The sequence below is a fragment of the Pseudopodoces humilis genome, chromosome 20 (assembly GCF_049639895.1).
Source record: "Pseudopodoces humilis isolate 2021_Gansu_Grassland_sample_001 chromosome 20, ASM4963989v1, whole genome shotgun sequence".
NCBI classification, from domain to species: domain Eukaryota; kingdom Metazoa; phylum Chordata; class Aves; order Passeriformes; family Paridae; genus Pseudopodoces; species Pseudopodoces humilis.
This window is the reverse complement of record NC_142219.1, coordinates 10982513-10999031: the sequence shown is the minus strand read 5'-3', so window position 1 is coordinate 10999031 and position 16519 is coordinate 10982513. Positions and strand designations below refer to the sequence as shown.

Below are 16519 nucleotides of genomic sequence, written 5' to 3'. Positions count from 1 at the left end.
CAGCCTCTTTAATAAAAAAAGAGAATTAAACCCCCCACTATTTCAAGATGGTATTTATCTGACCTAGCTTCCAGCCATTTGTTCTTTGCCTTTCTCTGTTGGATTACGTATTTCTTTAAAGATTGAGTGTTTTTTTGCTCCTTCAGGTATTTATACACTAAGCAGGTACTTCACTTTTTTTTAGCTCTACAAAACTAATTAACCTTTTGAAACCTTTTTAAGTGCTGTAAGTCTCAGTCTGGATTGCTGGATAACAGTGACAGCCACTTGCTCTGCAGAACACTGCCTCCAGGACATTTTAGGCACAACCACAAAGCATTTACTCTTGTCAGCTTTCATTTTATTTTTTTTAACGTATCTTTAACCATCTTTGTTAACCTCTCACATTTCCAATTCAATTGGATTTTTTTTCCTTTTTCCATATGTGGGTTGTTGAGCAGTTATTTATTTATTTCTAATTCCTACTTTGATTTGATCTCTGAAGAACAGCAAAGGCACTCAGGAATCTCCCATCAGAACCATCCCTCCCTGTAGCACTGCCAGGGAATGCATACTATCAGTCTACACCTAATACAGGCTTTATAAAAATTAGTGTACTCTGACGAGTCCAATGACATCCCTAATCAGTATTATCAGGGTGCTACTGCATAAACATTTACGCCAGTGGAATCCCAACTGATCTGAGGAAATATTAATGGGAATAAGCTCATTGCTATGTCAGAGTTGCAGTGGGAAGGCTCAGGCTGCTGGAAGCACTGGGAGCTTTGGCCGGAGCCGGCTGAAGCCGCTGTCGGCAGCTGTGACACCCTGGCCCTGCATTGGCAGGGAAAGAGCAGAGGGAGAGAGCATCAGGGTGCTAAACTGAGTCCTGCAGGAGGGGCAGCACGTCTGACACACCATCATGGCCTGCTACAGAATCAGTCTAGGCACAAGCTTTCTCCCCATAACTGAGAGACTGAAGGATTCTTGCTTCTCATTTTATGCTAAATCAATTATTATCACCAGTTTATTTTTATTGCTGGGAGTTGGTTCCTATTTGCAAAGTAAAATATGGCAAATCAGTAAATAATGAGAAAAAGTACAGAGAATATGTGGACTGTGTATTTTGAAAGCAAGTTGTTTCAATCATCTTAATAATGGAAAGAAAGGACAGTATCAAGCTTAAGTATCCAAAAAATAAGTGACAGGAGTTAGAGAGCTGAATTAATTGGAGTAGAGGAGTTATTCATTGTCTGCTAATTTTGAAGTATAATCAGGGGACACTGTCATTGGTTGACAAGTTAAAAGTTTAACTGAGCGTATTAATAGCTTTCAAAAAATGCATTTTGATGCTCAAAAATCTTTCCCAAGATACAGGCATACGTATTCAGTCTTGGCAGCACACAATCAAAAAAAAAAAAAGAAAAGAAAAAAAAAGAAAAGGCTGAAAGCAGTAAAACTGCAGCAACAAGGGCAAATTACTAAATCTCTGCAAGTGTATAGGATCTGTTTAATGCCCAAGCTTATTTAATATCTTAGTTAATGACAGAAAGAGTAACTATAGTCACAGATAACACTACATTAAAACATACCATGAACACAGGCCAGGATTAAGACAGCAATATAGCAGAATTAGAATTAATTTCAGCTATATGCCAAGTCACTGAGATTTTTTAAAATTCATGTAAGTAATTTAATTCAGGGATTTTGCAGAATTGACAGAGAGTAGTCACTAATGATCCTTATAAAGGAAACAAGCAAAATGAGTCTGAAGTTGGGTAAGAGTTTTGCATCCACAGAATATTTTAAATGCAAAAAAAAAAAAGAACAAAGAAAGTTGTATCTGAAAAGGCTCTAGTCTAGATTGAGTGCTGCTTCAAACTGCCCCAGGAAAATATTTCTAGGTGTTTTGGTGATCAAATATATGTATTTGCAAAACTTTATAGCTTAAATAAAACTGACCACCTCTCCAGCAGCCTATAACAAATACCTATATTTTCTTAAGTTGTAAAGTTTCTGTCAGGGCCTAGAATGGCTCCTTTTACCTGTGCTGTTCAACTCAGCCAGAACATGTTGATAGTATAACCACCAAGTGGTTTTGTCAGTGTTGCACTGATGGGTATAAAAGGTTATTAGGATGATTACCCTGTAAGGATATTAGTGTAAAGGTTGTAGACAGACTTAATAATAATATAATAAAATAATATAATAAAATAATAAAAGAGAACATGATGAATCCTGTAGCCCTCCAAGGACAAAAATGCTCAGGGATGAGTCCATGGCCAGTGCCAGCCTGACAAGGTTGTTGATTTGACCTGCAATGTAAATTACTGGCTTGTAATAATGGAAGAAAGTTCTGAAAAATCCACCACCACAGAAACTCACTCTGAAGCTGTATTAATCGCAAGGATCCTCCTTTGTTCCAGCATTTCTGCTTGTTTTTAAGGCTAATTGGAATTCACTACTCTTTCCAGGGTTGGCATACCACAGAGAGTCGTTACAGCTTATACACTTACAAAAATAACCCAAAGTAGCTGTTTTTCTAGACCAGGGTGGAATTTTCTTTTTTTTCATGTTGGCACATTTCTATTCACTCTGATTGTTAACTATACAACATACAGAATTATGAGAGATGATAACAACACTTCTCTGCCCACTAGACTAATTCTAAGTTTCTAAACTCAAACCACCTTATTCTTTTTGTGGCATTTGGCTTCAGTGGGATCATGACCCCTTACAATGCAGTCAAGTGAATTTCCAAGCTACATCTGTATCATCAATGTTTCTCATATGTCTTTTCAAAGTTGCTCATCTTATTGTAAAGTTTGCATTAAAAGTTAAATATTTTTGTCACAAAAAGGTAAAACTGATTGCCTGAACTATGCCACTCTACTTCATATGCATTAAGTTTCAGAGAGTCTAATTAACTTCTGAAGATTAAACCTCTACATGTCCAAGAAGCATATTTTCCACAAGGCTAGGCCAGGCTTGTCACGTGTGCCTCACAGCCCTGTTGTTCAAGGGACATTCTTCAAGGACAAATTTACAACTTGCTTCTAATTAAATTATGTGCAATAGAGTATTCTAGAGAGTTGCACATAGAGATGACAATATGCTGTCGAAGAACCTTGTACTGCTCTGGTGTATTCATCTTCTAACTCCCTGCTTGCTACAATCAGCTCTCCAATTTCACTTGCATCTTTCCTATGACAATGTATTTGGGAAGATGTTTATGGCTTTCCAACCCCATTGAGAGAGGCAGAGACATTCAGTTCCTTTCCTTCACGAACTGAATCTTTATCCAATTGATATGATGCAGTGTATATGATCAGCTCCTCTGCCTGGCAGTGACTTTCTGACTCATTACAGTTCTCCCGGTGCTTGACAGGTGCCTTGTGCTCATTGTGTACGACACTGGTGGCTGCTTTAACCCTGCACTTCCAGAGCAAGCTTTGCTGCCTCTGTACTGATCGGCATTCCTGGAATTCAGCTGGGTTTTGCTTGGGGTTTTTTTCTTCTTTCACAGTTTGAAGAGCAGCAGCGTTGCTGGATCACTGAGATTTTAACTTCTGTTTATTCATCTGTCAGTACTCATGTCTTTCCACCTAAGAACTATTCTGAGCCTGAAATTCATAGGATAGTTAGGAGCATTCTGCCACTCCTGATGTTTTATATACCTTAGTGCTTTAATGCTTAGAATTCATTTAAAAATCACAGCAAAACACCTTACCTAGTCTAGGAGTTTTGAATCTAGCCAGTCACAGAGACCAAAAACAGAGTTACATCATCTCTCAGGCATTTGTCATGGGGGGGTTGAGCCATTGCCTGCTGTTACCTAAATACGTCAGGAAATTCAGTCATTTAATTCAGATGTGAGTCTGACAACCAGCCCTGGATACCAAAGCAGATAAATACTACCCAGTAGGTCCATTATTTCCATGCCATGGTTTTCCAAAACAGATAAAAGTCTTTCTGGTTTTGTCTCCGTAAATTTCTTCTAACTAAGCCTACTGCTCTACAGTGACAAAAATACTTATTTATCTGTAGGTTTAAATACGGGGTTGTCTTAGGGATTAGTCTATTGACATGAAATAGATAAGCCTCACAGCAAAGCTTGCCAGGCTTTTACAATCTGATACTGGCATCTTCCTGCAAACATATGATGGCATTAAATGAGTCTGTTTTTTGTATTGAATAGTGTGGCACATTTTCATATTTATTACTTCTTTTTTTTCCAATTAGAGGAAATAATTTAGTGGACATACAGACAGAATTATTTGCCCATAAATAATAAATAATAAAGTTACTGTCAGTATCTGAAGTTACATAGACTGTTAAGTTCAGGGTATGGCAACAAATCAAAAATATGAAAAATTTCTGTCCCACATGATCTGTGTGAGAATATTCACATAAGAAGCATGGAATAATAATGAACAATGTAAACAAAAATAAATATTTGGACTTGAAAGAATATCTAGTAAAAAACCTGCAAATTGGCCGTTGATCAATCATTTCCTGTTATGTATGTTCATTATTTTACTGCTGTTTACATATTTTAGAAGGTACATGCTTGGATACAAGTTTTGAGGCTGGAATTGTGATGCATTACTACATAAAGTTAAACTTTGGTAAGGGACTATATATTTTATTTTGTTAAGTGCAAAAAGGCTAGAATTTCATTTGCAGTACTGAAAGATTACACACATGAGTGCTGAAGTCATCTAGGCTTTGCTCCCACACAAATTTCACTATGAAAAGTCTTGAAATGGAAAAGCTTCATGAAAAAATGGAACAGTTTAGGTCAATCTTTTTCTAGGATTCCCAAGTGACTTAGTTTGTCAGAAAAACGTTTCCTGACATGATGTTTTACCACTGATAATAACAGGTGCTACAAGGGCTATGGGTACACAGATCCCAATTTCCCCTCTGTCCTGACTGTTAGTATTAGCATTGCAGGAAAAGAGCTGCATGCCAGAAAGGATTTTTAATACCCTGAATAACTCAAAAAGCTGAATTGTCAGGAAAGGCAAATAAGCCCCTCAAGTATTTGGCTGCAGGGAAAAAAAAAAAAAAAAAAAAAAAAGGAAGAAAAAAATGTTACCAATGTTGTTTACTTGGAAAAAAAAAAAATCCTGGCAGAAACTGGATTTCTGTTCAAAATTCATACAATTAACATTTGACAGAAGGTTTTCCAGTTATTATTAGATAATTGAGAGGTTCCATTATGGGCCCAGCAATTACTGTTGCATGAGGCCTACTCCAGCCTGAACTGTTTGCTGCAGTGTTTTGACTTTTTCATCTGCATCTTCCTTTTCACAAGATACTAATAGCCTCAAAAAGCCTAAAATTTATTTTTTATATTAATTAGCAGTAGCTGTAAGAAAGGGAATAAAAATTACTTGTTAACATCCATATTTATAAAATTACTCAACCGGTGTCATTTTTAGACCTGCACAACCTTTACTTGTTATCTCCTGCACCATGTGAATCTCTTGTGACTACTGACCTCAGGAACTCTCAGGCATACACTCATGTTTAATTCAGTTCATTATGTATTTTATTACTGAATATCTTTGAAGTGTTTCTCATAGTCTCAAACCCTGTTGCAGCTACAGGCTGTGGAAGAAAACCGTTCTGAGAGAATGTATAGCAGGACAGATGGGGATACTCACAAAAAAATTGCAGGAATCCTTTTCATGGGGACAGGCAGCAGCACTGACTTGTGACAGTACAATTTAACATTCTCTAGCACACATTCATTTAAAGAGAAATTGAAATAAAGATGAGACTCTTAGATATTAACAGGTAGTGCCTTCAAAATGCAGCATGGAACATGCAAGAAGGCAAAAAAAAAAAAATTACTTGATAATGTAACATTATCAAAAGCCAGAGATGGCATCTTAATATGTAATAAAAGATAAAATGGGTCAATCAGCTGCTAAGGACCATGAAAAACAAAACAAGTAATTTATTTGACATAATAGAGAAGAAATCAGCATGGGATATAAAAACTTAAGGCAACCTTCTAAGAGTGCTGCTCAGGAATAATAATCATCCAATAAATCAATAGCAATCCAAAGGTATTTTACAATTTTGCAACCATGTCAAGAGAAGAGGCAGCTGTTACGTGGTTGAGTCATGCTAACTAGCTATGGTGCATGGAATGCTACAGCTATATTTATTACATTAAGCAGGGAAAAGACCTCCCAAGACATTGTAGAAATGAAACCAGATACAGATCACATTTCCAGATAACCCTAGATAAGCAGGAAAAATATTGCTACAGAGTGACAGAGCATACAAGGTGGTGGGAAAAAATGAACCTTAATTCTTCATTTATCTTTCTCTTTAGTGAACAGCTAAATATCACAAATGTTCAACAGATAAGCAAAAATATTGGTTTGTTCAGGTCTACAAACTGTCAGCTCAGGTGATTTTATTCCTACGACTGATGTTACCCAGAATAAAGCATAGCAGGAAAAGACAAAAGCCCTTGCAAAAGTCAGCCTTCCCCTTCTGTCATTTGTTTTCAGGCAGGATAAATTTAACTTAGTCACTTAAAATTACACACAAAGGAAAAGTTGTCCAGGCAGCTGATCGTTTGGGCATTATTTTTGTTCTCCCTTCTGCTCACTGGTGTCACTACAACAATCTCACCCTCAGCAGACTTCACGACTCAGCTATAATCAGAACCCACAGTGTGCAGAACTGGTTTTCCCCTCATTTTTTACCATATCTGTCAATCATTACTTTAACGCATCTTCAATAAAGACGGAGTTCATGCATAGCATTTCTCCACTTCTGTCAACAAGATCACAGAAGTTTTCATATTCATACAGATCATTTGCTCAACTTTCACAGTTTATAAATCAGCCAGATTCTTACATGCTCTCTCAAGCAGTAAGTTATGTTTGGCAGTAGGCTAGTTTTATTTAGCAGTTCTCTTCACCACAGATACTACACCAGGAAGCAGTTTACACTCTGCAACTCTATAATTTGTAGGGCTTTTCTCATGAGTGGCAGTCTCAGTATTGCAGTTCCAGTAATGTACCAATGTATGTACTGTTGTTGGTCCTGTATGGACCAATGCTTGTAGGGATTTTTCAGAGTATATTGATTCTTTTTTCTCTTTCAGGTAGTTCTTTATGATTTTGAAATCTGAACAGTAAGGCAGGAATAGTCAAAAGAATTGCAAGAAACTCCTAGTCAGGGTATAGATGCAAAATACTTTTCCTAATATATCTGAAAGTGAGGAGAAATAATTAGTGGCAATTCTTCTCACATGTCAAGAGGAGGTTACTAAACAAAAAGCAGATACAGAAGTCTGTTACAATAGGAAGGCACTAATGCCAAGATAAGAATCTCCAGATAATGAAGGGTAAGTCCAAGCACAGGACAGTGGAATGGCTCATCAGAATAGTACAAAGAAAATAGAGGTGCTGTTTATAAACTGCAGAATCACTAGAGAAGATAAGAATAGGGAAATATTATATATGTGATAAGCTATAGCAACAGAAAAGGGGGACATCATGTGTTCCTACCCACAAATTCCCTTCTCTTAAGCAGCATGTTTTACAAGGCTGTCAAAAAAAAAAAATTCAAATAAAACCCCTGTGAAGCTTAATTCAGGCAATTTGAAAGTCATAGCAAATATATATTTGTGTACCTGTAAGCATTCATATATTTCCCATAGCTACTGCATTTGCATGCTGTGAAAACCAGAAGCTAACAACATTAAAAACTATAAAATGGGAATGGCTGTTCTTTGGATAAGGCAAATCGGCCATTTAACCAAAAACAGTCAAAGAAAATTTTAAATATAAAAATGTCATACTAATTTAAAAACATGTTTAATTATTTTTAAAAATTAATTTAATCCCAAATTCCTATTGAAAATTCTGAAAAAAAACCAGGGGGGAGAAAACTGTTACTTATTATTATTTTAACTTCAGCATTTCCCAGGACCTTTGTGGTGTCCAAATGAACCATCCCTGTACACTACTGCCTACCTTTTTCAGTGGTGTTTGAAGTAACAGTTAACTATGTAAACAATTATCTAAAAGGCCCAAAAAAATAATAAATTTGCTGTCATGTGAAGAGCACCTCCATTTCCCAAAAGTAATATTAAATAAGTAACTCTGTCCAGTGGGGAAAACTATCCAAATAAAGGAACCATAACTTCTGGGTTTTCCTAAAGGTTGAGGATTACTGCCTTGGGAGGGAAGGAAGGAGGGAGAGATAAAAGACCAAATACTGGTGAAAGAGAAAGGAAAAGAAAGAGAACAAGGAGCAGAAGGTGCACTTACTGTTTGGTTATCTTCATACAGCTTCAAGTCATACCCACTCAGCTCCACACAGAAAATTATTGCTGTAACCCCCTCGAAACAGTGGATCCACTTTTTGCGTTCAGATCTCTGTCCACCCACATCCACCATTTTGAAAGTTAGCTCTTTGAAGGTGAACTTATTTTCTACAATCCCTGTGGTCATGTCCCGAGACCGCAGAATATCTTCCACCGTTGGGATGTAGTCCAGAGCTGCGATCCGTTCCAGGTCGTTCAGGTAGTACGCAGCGTTATCCTCCAGGTGGTACTCGTTGGAGCGGCAAAAACACTCCTGCACGCCGGGGTCTGCCCACAGCCTCTTCATCACCCCCAGCAGCTCTGGGGTAATCTCCCCTTTGCTCTCGGCTGGGCCTGTGAGGGCAAAAAGCTGCACTGCATCATATGCTCTGTCAGGGTTGTGAAATTCTATCTTAAGGGTGGCCAGAGCCCGAATGATACGTGTGAGAGAGTCAATTGCATTATAGATAATTAGAGGTTTGTATTCCTTACAGGCCTCCAAGTTAAAGCCACCACTGTGAATGATTTTCATCTGCTTTACGATAGTACTCTTCCCAGAATTGCTGGTGCCCAGGAGGAGGAGTTTTATCTCTCTTCGTTGTCGCTGACTTTCAGAGCGCAGGTGGCGGTCAATCCTTCGGGACCGCCGCGCTGCCTCTTTCTCCTCAGAGCTTTGCCGACATCCCATGGTACAGCAGGCAGGTACAGAAGGGAATGGGTGCAGACTGGCTCACTCTGTTGGCGTCTCACAAAAAGATCTGTGGTGCTTTTTAGTTCACGTGCCAGGTACACCCTGAAAGGAAAAAAGGTCCCTATCCAATACCTGATGATCCCCGATGCCTACAGCCACCTAGTTGAGTCCCAGCAGGGGTGCAAACACATGTAGGTGTGCAGCCACTGAAATAGTCTCTTCAGTAGATCTCATGGCACTCCCCTTTCCAGTGCATAAAATGTGGCACATTCCTGTTAATGACGGGATGCTTCCCTTTGCCACAGTTTGTCTAGAACCATCAAATACCCATTTCTGTTCTGCATAATGATTTTGCTGCCTTCTGTCCAAAGGTAAGAAGCCGCACTTTCGCCTTCTCTGCTCTAGCCTTTTCTTCTGATCGTGTTCTCTGGTTGCTGTGGTGATGCTGCAAGATAAAGCTGAAGCTCTTTTCACTGGTACTGTGCTTGTTTTGTTTCTCTTCCCCCACTTCTTCAGCTGATCCAGTTCAGCTCTGTAAATCTGTGCTTTCCACCTGCCAAACAATGGGAAAAGAAATGAATGAGAGACTCTGCTTCCTTGCAGCAAGCCACTCACTTTTTCCTCCTCTTCTAGACTTTTAAACCTTTTATTATACCAAATGGAAAAAACAGATGGAAAAATATGTAAAGAAAAGCAAATATTTAAAATTATAGTAAAAGCATAGGGACAGCTGAAGCTCACAGACTAAGAAAATGTGGTTCCTAAACAATAGTAAATCAAATCTCCCTTTCAGCCTTCTGTGTTTTATTATCTAAACCTACATGAAACAAACAGTGCTGAGCTCTGCCCCAATTTCTCCCTCAGCAAGAGCTTATGGCAGTGCTTCTCCTGCACAGTTCTGTTCCGAATGGTTTGTCTGAAGTAGAAAATGAAAGACTCACAACTACTTTTCCCAGCTTCTCTATTTATATCAGTATCTTGTACTCAGACAGATGTCCTCCTGAGTTTTCTTTCATCTTATCTATCTCCACTGAACATTTAAATAACTAAATTAGGAAGCAAAAGATGCTGATGAACTTAGTTTCATGAATTTGAGAATGGAAGAGTTGCTGATCTTTGTAACAGCTCTTTTCTTCTTTCCCCTTGGAGAACAGTATTGTTAAATACAGTACCTGCATCTTGTTTAACCAATAAAGGGATGCAAACTTCATAAGCTTCTTTCCATAGCCAAGCTAAGTGTTATCGAACCTCCTCTCTTTCCATTTCAACACAGGAAATTCTGAGCTACAGTAAAAGGGAACAATGACTAAAAGGTGAATTTTTCATACAAGAGGCACAGGGAACACCATCCTAAGCGAGGGCAGAGAGCTTTTCAGTGACTGTTAGAGCAATTATTCTTTCCCAGATTAGAGTTTAAGCCTACTAGTTGGAACTCTGCAGAAGGCAACAGCAGGAAGCAGTTACTCTCACAGAGGGAAAACACATTACTAACAGCTGATTGGTGATCATTTGCCTCTCTTCTAGGAAGGGCTTGCTGCTCCCACTAAGCTCTGAGCACAGTGGGCAGCGGAATCACAGATGTCACAGCTTCCTCCCCAAGTGCTGCCCCAGCACACCTTGGCACCTCTCCTGCTGCCTGGTTACTTGTGCCTAGAGGCTGCTCAGTGAGTGTATTTGCAAACCAAAGTACAGGGCACTTGCAGAGTCTACTAAAGCAAACTTTCTACTACATTTCAATAAAACTAAGTCTCTCAATACCATTTTCGAAATTGCCCTACAAGCCTTTAGAAGTTCTTCTGCTTGAACTCACCAATATTTAAATATAGATGTGACAATAAATTAAAATACATATTAAAGAGAATGATTCCACACCAGGAGAGAGATAGAATGTTCCAAGCCAGATGTTGAGCCTCAAGCTTTTGGAAGAAAAGAACTATAACTACTTGTAAACTCATGTACTTAACTTTCTAACTGACCATATTCTAATGGTTATTAAAATACGATTATAGAATATGGCTAGGATTATATTCTAAACTAATCTTACTCTGAGTTGTTCTAAACTATCCAGTCAGTACAAGGAGCTACCTCTCCTTAGCAGTTTGAAGTGCTTGTCTCTTGTCTTTGCCTGTAGGGACCACAGTGCTTGAACAGACTGGCAGTTTAAGCATTTTGGGTATTTTAAATGTCAAGACATTCAAAACCTTTGCTCCAGATGCACCATGTATTGCTCTTACCTGGTCTAAAATTCTACAAGAGTCTTAATATCAGCTATATTTATCTTACTTCTCTTGTATGACAGGACATGAGCACATGAAGGACAGATTAATTAGTGAGAAATTAAAAGAATAATGTACACATTAATAGAATGGTAATTAGCACAACTTTACTTACTCTGAAGATGTGGAAAGGAAAACCCTCCCAAGTGAGGAGTTACACTTTCTTCAAATAATTCACTTTTTCCAATAATCACAGAAAATGAAAAATTAGAGTTGAGGAAGCTGGTTTCTAGCCATGCAGAGAGAATGAAATTCCTGTCTTAGATATCAGGCCAGATTCTTATTTTACTTATATAAAAATCAGGGTTGTTTCCATTAATCACACTTACTCTGATATGTTCAGGACATTTCAAACTGGTTCTCCTTTAAGTCCTCATCATTACAGGCCTCATTGTCATTCATTAAAAAAACCACTTGCTGAATTCTTTATGACATTTTCTATGTATCACAGTGATTACAGATGAAGGATTTTGCAAGGAACACATATGAGACTTCCCCTCTCTATTGTAGTTCCATCCTGAACAAAAGAGGCTTGCTAGCAACGAGCAGCAAGAGGGCATATATTCATGCCAAAAGGCAGCAGTGCATAGGATAAATCTGGAGATTTTTTGACTATATAAGACAAGCAGATCTTTTTTAAACTTCATGTTATTTGCCTCAAACACGTATGAAAAATTATTTGGGAAAAAGACTCAAGAATAATTTTTTCTTCTCATTTAGCTCATATATTCTGTAGGGTATTTCCTATTGCATATTTCCACAACACATTTAGATGCTTCATTCATATTCCACAGTGTTTTACCTATCAACTATTTTGTTTGCTGTTCATTAATATGCTTAACACCAAAAAAAAGGTAAAGTAGGATGTCCTTATTGTAGGAAAGACCAGGAGTATGTAAATGCACTTTGGTTTTACACTCGTGAATTTCTTTTTTTTCCTTTTCTGATTTCTAGTCATTCCTATTGCATACATTGAAATGATATTTGGATATCACTATTTCAAGTGGTAACACAAGGAGCTGATTATTATTATTGCTTTGTAAGCAGACTAGTAAATACTATTTTCAAATAGGCGTTACAGTAAGAAAGTTTGGTTTATTTAAGTATTGCCATATACAGTGAAAAAAATCTCTCATGTTCACAGTCAATACTTTTTAAAACTCAGGAAACTTCACAAACTATTATATTACTGCAGTTTACTGCCCTGGATACATACAGATGAACTTCCTCTTACCAGGTTTACTTTTTCTTGGAATGCACTCAGAAAATAAGGCAGTCTAGATTTTGTTGGGGTTTTAAAATCAGACTTTATATTAAACAGATAAGTGTTTTATGGCTATAAGTTTCTAATTAGGTAAGTGTATTTTCAGTTGCTCTAGTGGAAAGCCCTATTGCTTCCTTCCACTTGCACACCTGTCTAAAGTTTGTTTAAAAAAATCTTATTTCAGATCTTCAGATGACCAGATTATACTGTATCTGTGTGACTTAACTAACATATTTGCCTTCTCCTGACGACAGAAGGCTCAAAATGTTAAGAAAACATGTTTTTTTTTAAAATCTGATGATACAGATGGACTATTTTGTTATGACTAGTATTGGTAGCTTTTCCCACAAGATAAGATTAACGTGCCCCAAATCCTGACCTAACAGTGATCTATTTCCATTTTCAAAAGAGGAATGCTAGCAATTCCTGGAGTGGGAAGGACACCTGAATAAAATTCTGCACTGGTTACTATGTCAAAGTGTTGAAGCCCATTAAGCTGAGCAGCTGTTTAGGGCTGCCATGTTCTGACCACCCATTTGTAGCCAATAGAACCAGTCATTATTGTTGGTTTCATATCTAGGCTCACTCTTTGCCCTTATCCATCACTCCTGGCTTGTGCAAACTGATCCATGTGTGTGTAATATAAACACTTATCCCTTTTCCCAGCATGTTCCTCAGTTATGGCAGCAGAGGGAGAAGAAGCATAGGGAAGGAGAATGACACACCACCACAATTCAATTGTAAACACTTCCATAAGGAAAGAGCCAAGTATTGTCTCTGGATTCATTAGCTACTGACACATCACCGTGGAACGCAGAATTATGGAAACTGCCTGGAAAGATGTTTCCCCCACGATCTTGTAGAAAGGCAGTGACTCCTAAGCTGAGAACAAAACCAGTGGCTGTGACTGTCACAGCACAGAGACTGTGCATGCTGCCAGCAGCAGGAATTTCAGCTGCAGTTGTAGGCACAGAGCTGTGTTATCCCTCTGATAATTTAGCTTCACGACCACCAGCCCACTCACACAGTAAAAAGCTTTTACACCCATGTGAAAGCAAACTCAAGCAAATCTAGCAAGAAGTTGCATAGAACTCATATAAGACTTACAAATGTAAGCCAAGCTGCTGTAATCAGTTTCTAATGATTACACACATCCACTGAGAATTCCTGCGCTTTAACAAAACCTTATTTCTGCACGTTTTAACTTTCAATCATTTCTTATACTATTAATGAAAGAGAAGAAGACACAAGGGAGTGTGATATATCAGGACATAGCTAAGGCATTTACTGAGGAAGAAATCAAGTGTTCTACTTGATGCAGGCTTTTTTTGAGGGAGAGAGAGAAAAAGAAAGGAACTGAGGCTCACAAGAGATAGGAAAATTAGGAAAAATAGGTCCAGATTTTTGAATCTGGGAAGCATCCAGAAAAGACATGCATGCTATAGAAATACAAGGGTGAAATAACCTCACAGAAATTAATTTACTGTTTTATGTATGGTAATTGAAGTCCATTTATTGCAGAAGAAAGTTACTTTAAAACTGTGGCCATGGACATTACTGACATTCTCTTTATACAATCATTGAAACCTGAAAGACAAAGAAGTATGTTCAAGTTATGATAAAACTTTTAATTATTTAATTAATGCACTATAATCCCACCCAAAACAAAGGATGGGCCTGGTGTAATTGTTGAACAAGAAAACAGCAGAGAAAGCTGCTGTATTTGAGGTTTATTTATTGCAGCAGTTAAAATGTATATTCTGTCAGATGAGTGAAGAAAGAAGTGTCATTATTTAATTAGCTGAGTGTTTGGACATTACCAAGTTCTGTCCCTTTTTGTCATGGGGTTCTTTGTGATGTCAATTAACTCCCTTAAGCACATATTTCAAAGATGATTTTGCTTATTCATTTCTTAGATGCCAAATTTGAGATACTGTTTGTGACAAAGAAATACACTGAGTTTTCAAGTATAATCATCCTCAGTGATAGCTGTGCTCTAAATATTCAAGTATTGAATAAATAATATTTTTTCACTTGATCCATCTTGATCTCTATTTGAGAAATAGGGCCTAACCTCTATACCAACTCCCCAAGATAAAGCCAAGAAATTATTAATGTCCATGCAAAAGATACCAAAATGAGAGGAACAGGAAAGTCAGTCAAGAAATTAATATTCTTGGCACAGGACCTTGGCCAGAGTAAACAACATCAAATAACAGAAGCTGCTGTGTAAGGATGGGATTCTAACAATAAAGGTTGTCAAGGAAGGTAAAAGGCCAATGATTAAAAAAATTTAATTCAGAAGTGAGTCGAAGGCAGGGGATGAGAGGGGCACTGATCAGAACTGGTGCCATTCCATGAGCTCCTTAGTGTCACCAGCACTGCCTGTTACCAGCCCCAGCTGCTTTCAACACCCTTGCAGGAAGAACAATTGGTTGGTCCATTAGGTTCTCATCTGTTGATTCCCACTGTGATTTTATAGAAATACTCAGATTTGTGGCATAAAATCTGAGCTCAACTAATAGAATTGACACCTAGGGATACCATTCTGTGATACGTGGCAGAAGTTTTGCAAGGAAATAATGGAGAACCTAAAGAAAATTACTTACTGTGTAGGCATAGACCTATCCATATATTATCAAGTGTGCCTGACATGGGGTAGAACAGATTTGCTGCACTATTATATTCATTAGCTTAAACATCTTTGTCTATTGTTTGGAAAATATCCAACAAACTTTAGCAGTACCACAATACAAATTGTTCTGGTTAGGGATACCCACCAGCTAAGTTTATCACCCAGCCAAAATTTAGCATGCAGGCTTCATCCAAGATTTAGGGAAACCTAAGAACTTATAGTGAAAACAGAATTTCTTACAAACCAAGCATTCAACAAGAACCTGTTGGCTTTTTGTTGATTTTTCTTTTAACTGTGCACACCCCACTTACTAGAGGAAGTTGGAAACATAAATCCTGTGAAGCATTAATACCTAAAATACTTGACAGTTATTTAAATTATGACCTATTTTAGCAACATCCACAAGCTACTGTGAAAGAGTGAGAAGAAGCACCAACACAACCAGAGACTGGCTGACTCTTGAATAGAGCCAGATATACAACAGTTCTGTTCTGAGCCGCATGGCCAAAAATCCAGAGGAGTGTCAGTGAGCACACAGGGAGTTGCTGTGCTTCACAGCGGTTTCACTAAGCCCAGTCTGCCACAGCAGCTTTAGAGGTGACCTTTAGACCGGCATAAAAAAGCATCACAAGAACAAGAATATTACAGTGGGTCTAACAGTGGGTGTGCAGGAAATCCTGGCTGCTAGACAAGGGTGAGAAGAAACAACACACACAGCATCTGCTTTAGGGACGTACAAACATCAGACTTGTTTCAAAGTGTGCAATAAAGCAGCAAACAAAATGCAGCGGCCACTCAGTGTTTTGTAAGTACCTTGGGTGATGACAGCAGTGGAGGTTATGTCTTCATTGGTGTTGCTGTTTGGCTTTTGTCATTAGTGGGACCATAACCTTATCACCTTATGTGGGTGATTCAAGAGCTAAGACTCACTACCACAGGGTTGCTGTTTCATGAATCTTACAGGGATAAGGAGATTATTTTATTACATTAAAAAAAAAGCACTAGTAAACATTAGATTTGTTCATTAATGTGATGGCAAATTTCCTATCATTCATTCAACCTTATTGCACACAATACCTTATGAAAGATAAGGGCATTTTGGTAGTTACAGCAAAAGAAATTTTAAGAGGGATTTGTAACAGAACAGTATAGCCTTGTAAAAGTTTCTCTTCCTGTGCATAAAAGGTGGCAAAATAAAGCAAAATTGTGCTTGCTTTTAGCTGTTCTAGTGACAGGTATGAGCTGTGGGAATCTCTGTAGTGAGAACATGAGAGTCTGGGTACAGATAACAGTGTCCTGAAGACAGGAGGTTTGTTTAATGCAATAGAGAAAA

At 38.0% G+C, this 16519-nt stretch overlaps 2 protein-coding genes across 4 annotated transcripts in view; one reads left to right on the top strand and one right to left on the bottom strand.

Moving 5' to 3' along the window:
- Window positions 1-16519, top strand: part of RSPH14 (radial spoke head 14 homolog) — a 70794-nt gene that overhangs the window by 24753 nt on the left and 29522 nt on the right. The window lies entirely within an intron of this gene.
- Window positions 1-16519, bottom strand: part of GNAZ (G protein subunit alpha z) — a 49471-nt gene that overhangs the window by 19391 nt on the left and 13561 nt on the right. For all 3 annotated transcript variants that reach the window (XM_088065112.1, XM_005524461.3, XM_088065113.1), the window contains one exon: window positions 8286-9564. In XM_088065112.1, the coding sequence (XP_087921238.1) occupies window positions 8286-9008 (723 nt within the window). In that variant the 5' untranslated portion in view covers window positions 9009-9564. The remainder of the gene's footprint in view (window positions 1-8285; window positions 9565-16519) is intronic.